This window comes from Cebus imitator, unplaced genomic scaffold (genome assembly GCF_001604975.1).
Source record: "Cebus imitator isolate Cc_AM_T3 unplaced genomic scaffold, Cebus_imitator-1.0 Scaffold347, whole genome shotgun sequence".
Taxonomy (NCBI): domain Eukaryota; kingdom Metazoa; phylum Chordata; class Mammalia; order Primates; family Cebidae; genus Cebus; species Cebus imitator.
This window is the reverse complement of record NW_016107662.1, coordinates 690,583-695,927: the sequence shown is the minus strand read 5'-3', so window position 1 is coordinate 695,927 and position 5,345 is coordinate 690,583. Positions and strand designations below refer to the sequence as shown.

Below are 5,345 nucleotides of genomic sequence, written 5' to 3'. Positions count from 1 at the left end.
GAATTGCCTGAACCCAGGAGGCGGAGGTTGCGGTGAGCCGAGATCGCGCCATTGCACTCCAACCTGGGTAACAAGAGTGAAACTCCGTCTCAAAAAAAAAAAAAAATAAATAATAATAATAATAATAATAATTAGGTCGGTGCGTTACAAAATGCCACTGCTAGGTATTAACTTGCATAGTGAATATCAAAGTTTTCAATGTTTCTACACATGCAGAATTTTAAGAATATGCGATTACTCCCTAATGAATAACAACAACCTTTTCTGACCTATTAAGCAAATTCAATTATTTATTAATACTGGAATTAAGATTGAATAAGACAGGCCATATTTAATCTTTATAGGTTCTATTTATTCTTCATTCTTTTGAGTATATTAGAAAGAAAGTACTTTTTAAAATTACTCCATTCAAATCAGTTACTTGGTAATTGCTAAGGGTTTTTAGAAGATTGAATGCTAACCCAAACTCTTTGACATTGTTCTAATAACTCTAACAGTAATTTTATCAAACCACATTTTATTTACATGTTATGACCAAACTTTAAATATAGATTAAAACGGTTATTTTTAAATTAATCTAGATGTGGCATTTAGATTGTAAATATTTAGTTAACTCCCAAATTTATAAAGGACTAGAGAAAGAAACATTACTTTTCTAATTCACGGTATGGTAATTTCTGTAAAACCCTTCACAACAGATTCATATATCGAGGTCCCAAAAAGCTAATTATAGAGTACTCTTATTATTTAAAACAATCTCTGAATAATGAACCACAGGAGGATCTCTTTCTAATAAGTTTCTTTTTTAGTACATCAGAAGCAAAAAATCACAGCTCTTTTTGAATTATTAAAAGTTAGTTGGTCTCACACATTAGAACAAGTTTTGCAAATGATGGAACAGGTATTAAAACCATCAGGACAAATTCATTGCAACTTCAAGTTAGGAGAATGTCTACCTGCTCAGGAATAGAAAGTGAATGTCTCTTCCTGAATTCTGCTCTAATATTCTTCATGTCATGAATCCTCAACTGGAACACATAAAGGGCATTAGACAAAACATAAACAGCATTCCCCTGGTAGCTAAGCAAGGCAGAACTCTAAATCAAAAATACAGTATGGAGCTGGAGGTGATTATTTTATCTTAAATTCAAGGGAACGTGTTTCAAAGTTCAAAAGGAAGAATCATTAATTCCCTCAGTTAATATGATATTAACAACTGAAATTTATTTCTCCCTTTCTTTTTATGTTTTGAGGCTGAGTGTAGCTCTGTTGCCCAGGCTGGAGTGCAGTGGCAGGATCACAGCTTACTGCAGCCTCAACCTCCCTGGCTCAAGCAATCCTCCCGCCTCTGCCTCCCTAGTAGCCGAGATTATAGACACATGCCACAATGCCCCGTTAATTTTTTACATTTTTTGTAGAAATGAAGTCTTGTTATGTTGCCCAGGCTGATATTTGAACTAAGCTCAAGTGATCTTGTTTCAGCCTCCCCAAATGCTGGGATGACAGGTCAGAGCCACTGTGCCTGGATAACTGGTATTTCTTTGTTTGCTATTATGTTCTGAGCAGAGTGTTAAAGCCCTTATGCATTATCACTTCATGGAAGTTATTACAAGTAAGTTAAGAGCCCACACTCCAGAACCAGATCTCCAAGTTCACATTCCAGATCCACCATTCACTAGCAGTATGGCCTTGGGCAAATTAATAAACCTCTTTGTGTCTCAGTTTCTTCAGCGGCAAAATGGAATTAATGATATATTCTACTTGACAGGGTGATTATGTATATAAGAGTGAACAACATTTATAAAGCACGTATTATATATCTTTTCTCCTAAATAATCTCTTTGAAGAGAGGAATACATTTATATTTAACTATTCTGATGATTCCTAGCATCATTACGTAGTAGGTTCTTAATAAAGACTTATTGTGTTACTCAGAGCTTCTGGTCACCTGTGTTTGAAATGAAGAACTTGTTAAATTATAGGTTCCTAGGATCTACTATAAAGATACTAAGTAACTGGTGCTAGACTTAGCAGGCTGCACATTTTAACCAAGCGTTCCAGCTCTGACGCGCATCAAAGTTTGAGACAGACTGGTATAGCGATTTGAGTCTTTCTTTCGTCTTCTATAAACTGTGGATTACTATAGTAGTATCTGTCTTATATGGTTGTTGTAAGAAGTAAATGAAATGTAGCATATATAAAAAGTTTAACACAATGTTAGCAATTTTTAGGGCTAGATATTATTTTACTGACTTGGTTGGAACACAGAATTTATGTCAAGAGTACTAGGTGATAAAGGTAGAAAGGAAGGCTGATTCTAGATTGCAGAATGTTTTAAAGTTAGGTAGAAAAAAACTCAGCTGAAAGGTCTAAACTAAGTGTTTCGATTGGGAAGGCAATGTCATTATATCTTGCCAACAAATATATTAACACAGACAAAAGTCTACCTGCTTAAAAATAGAAGAAAATGAGACTTCAAATTTACTTTTTAAAATAAATAAAAATACTGTGCTGAAGAATAAATCAAACAATTACAAAGTATTTAGAATCTATCAATAAAATCACCTACTCAAAGAGAGCAAAAACAAATAATGTATATGTAATTATCAATTTATAATTATTATACTCTTTATTAAACATATTACATATTCATTTCCTTTAAAACAAACTGCAGCAAACTCTGGGAATTTTCATATATATTGCATTGAATGACAAAGCTTTTTACCATAAACTACATCATAAATTCACTTCACATTCATTTTATATCTTATTTCTTTTTTCTTATTTCTTATTTCTCCTCCTACCTGCACAACTAGACACAGCACTTCTCTTCCTCATTTCACATTATCTGGGGCCCACTTTAAGTTTCAAGGAGGGTAAATAAGTACTTAAATAACAACTCTTTAACAAGTACATCTCTGAAAAAAAATCATTTGTGCATGTGTGTTGCAGTCAAGTATTTTACTGATCCTTTGTTAAAGTTTGACTTGGCTTCTCTCTACTTGCCTTCAGCTACCTACCCATAGCATTTACTTATTTCTTCACCCAAGCTCTGATATATGTTCAGCTATAAGCCGTGCAAGTAACAATCTCACTGGTGCAGCCACAGAAGGTGACCCAGATTACACAACACTGCGTGCTAACGCCAAGTTGTCTTGTTCAACGACAGCTGCTCTATGCTTTGCCTTATTGATATTCAGATTCAACAGACAGAAATCACATGGCCCCTTTAACAAGCACATGCTTTCCCTGTCTTCATTTTAAACGTGTTCAATAGCTACTGTCCTTCATAAACACACAGCTGGGGCTGTTTGGTCTCCTCTGATTTTCCATCCCACCATAGAACTGACAAGATTATCCCAGAAACATTGCTCTTGTTTCTATTTGGGGAAGTTCATGGGAAATAATATCTTCATTTATAAAACAGAAACACATAACAGTAAAAGCCCATTTCTCTGGTGAAAGAAACACTTTGAACCATTACTTTTTGGGAAACATTGAGACTATCCCCTTGATTATGAGAGCAAATGTTGTAATACAGAGTTATTTAAAAGTGAAGATAAACATATAGTATGTGGAATAAAATGAAATATATCTCATGAATAACATTCTTTTAAAGGATATCAATTAGTAAGTGCCAAATCTATTTTGTAAAAGTGTAAACACAACAAAATATCTTCTTTTCTATGTGACCATTTCATTCTCCAGCTCACTACTACAAAAGCTAAAAACAAAATTTCTGCACATGAATACTTATTGGAAATCACAGAATCCTAAAATTGACTGTTCACGTCGACTGATATCACTGATTTTTTTTAACACAGAACACTTAAAAAAACAAATAAAAACTTCCTTTTTTAGCGTTGTATTTTATAGAACATGCAACATTATCCATTATTTGTAAGAAATATAATAAGCCAGAAATAAACCAGGAAAAACGCCCAAAGTTCAAGACATGGGAAAGGCTTACTTTTTATGTAGATGAGCAGTGAGAAACTGAGGTAGAAGATAAGAAAGTACTTAATGTTCTTAAGTGCCATGGTCTTCCTTAGAGAACATCCTCTGATGTGTTGCTGCTGGTGGTCTGGTCCCAGTCTGGCTCCTGATGCCTGTCTGTCTCAGAGAGGAGCAGTTGCCTTAGAACTCCCAGGTGCCATCTCTGTCCCACCCCACTTACAGCTTCTTCACAGAAAACACAGGGACTTCGATTCAAAAGGCAGTTTGTGCTTCTTAGCATCACTTACACTGGAGGATGGGGTGATTATTCAAACCTGGTGCAGATTTTTTTCAGGCTGGATTGGATTCATCCCCACCTCAAGCCTTTGATACGAGTTTTCTTCTGTTAATGCTGGCTCCTCCAAAGGTCCTACATTAGGATAGTGTCTTCAATTGCTCTCAACAGAGGGATTAATTTCTGATAACTGTCTTGCCACACAATTATGATCTGGCAACTTTTAAAGGAATACCATATGTCCCTATGTATTTACTTTCATCTTCAGAACACAATTCACAGACATTTTTTTTTTCTGTTTATAAATTATATTCCCACAACTCAGATTTCTGTTGTTTATAAGTTGTGCCAAGATAGAAGAAAACTTAAACTACTGCATAAAATGAACAGAGTTCTGGAGATCATTTAGGGGCAGATTTTGTTCACAAACCCAGAGCTCATTTTATTCTCGGTTCATGAAATTACATGCTCTGGGATTTCTTGAGCTTTTGTTTTACCGTAATTGATGAATGCAAACATGTTTGGTTATTTAGAAAATATATTTGTTTTAAATACAACAATATTTTTCTCAGATTAAATTGGTCAAGTCCTTAAAATTGTATTTTTATTAGATACTTCATGAAAACATCCGTTAATTAAAATCCGAATGCTTCCTTCTCTAATTGGTGTTGGTGATAGCACAGAGCCTTTTTCCATTGTTAAAATTGCTCACTTGTTACCCTTTAAAATGCAATTTCCCTGGCTGATTGTTACAAAGCTTTATAAATCTGCCAGCTTTTTAAACTATATACATATATTTTGAAGTCTTTATATTTTCTGCCCATGTACCTAATATTTTGATAATCAGCTTAACGTCTTTTATTAATATTATTCTCACACACTCCCAGATTTACTTGTAGAGTTTATCCATTTAAAATTATTTATTTTTTATAGAATTCTTGACAATTATTATTTAAAAAGTTTCTTCTTCTTCTCATGCAAATAATTTAACTTGGGCAATTTAACAATTAGAGTAAAAGAATTTCACATTACAGAGGCATTACTAACCGCCTATTTTAATCCCTGTGTTTTGTCAATTGGAGAATTGAGAAGCAGGGCAACTATTCTGTGTGCT

At 34.1% G+C, this 5,345-nt stretch overlaps 1 protein-coding gene across 1 annotated transcript in view; it reads right to left on the bottom strand.

Moving 5' to 3' along the window:
- The window catches only part of CRB1 (crumbs cell polarity complex component 1), a 222,629-nt gene extending 218,044 nt beyond the window's left edge, over positions 1–4,585 (bottom strand). The window contains exon 1 of the mRNA XM_017506056.2: positions 3,971–4,585. Coding sequence (XP_017361545.1) covers positions 3,971–4,040 — 70 coding nt within the window. The 5' untranslated portion in view covers positions 4,041–4,585. The remainder of the gene's footprint in view (positions 1–3,970) is intronic.
- Between the last annotated feature and the right edge of the window lie 760 nt (positions 4,586–5,345).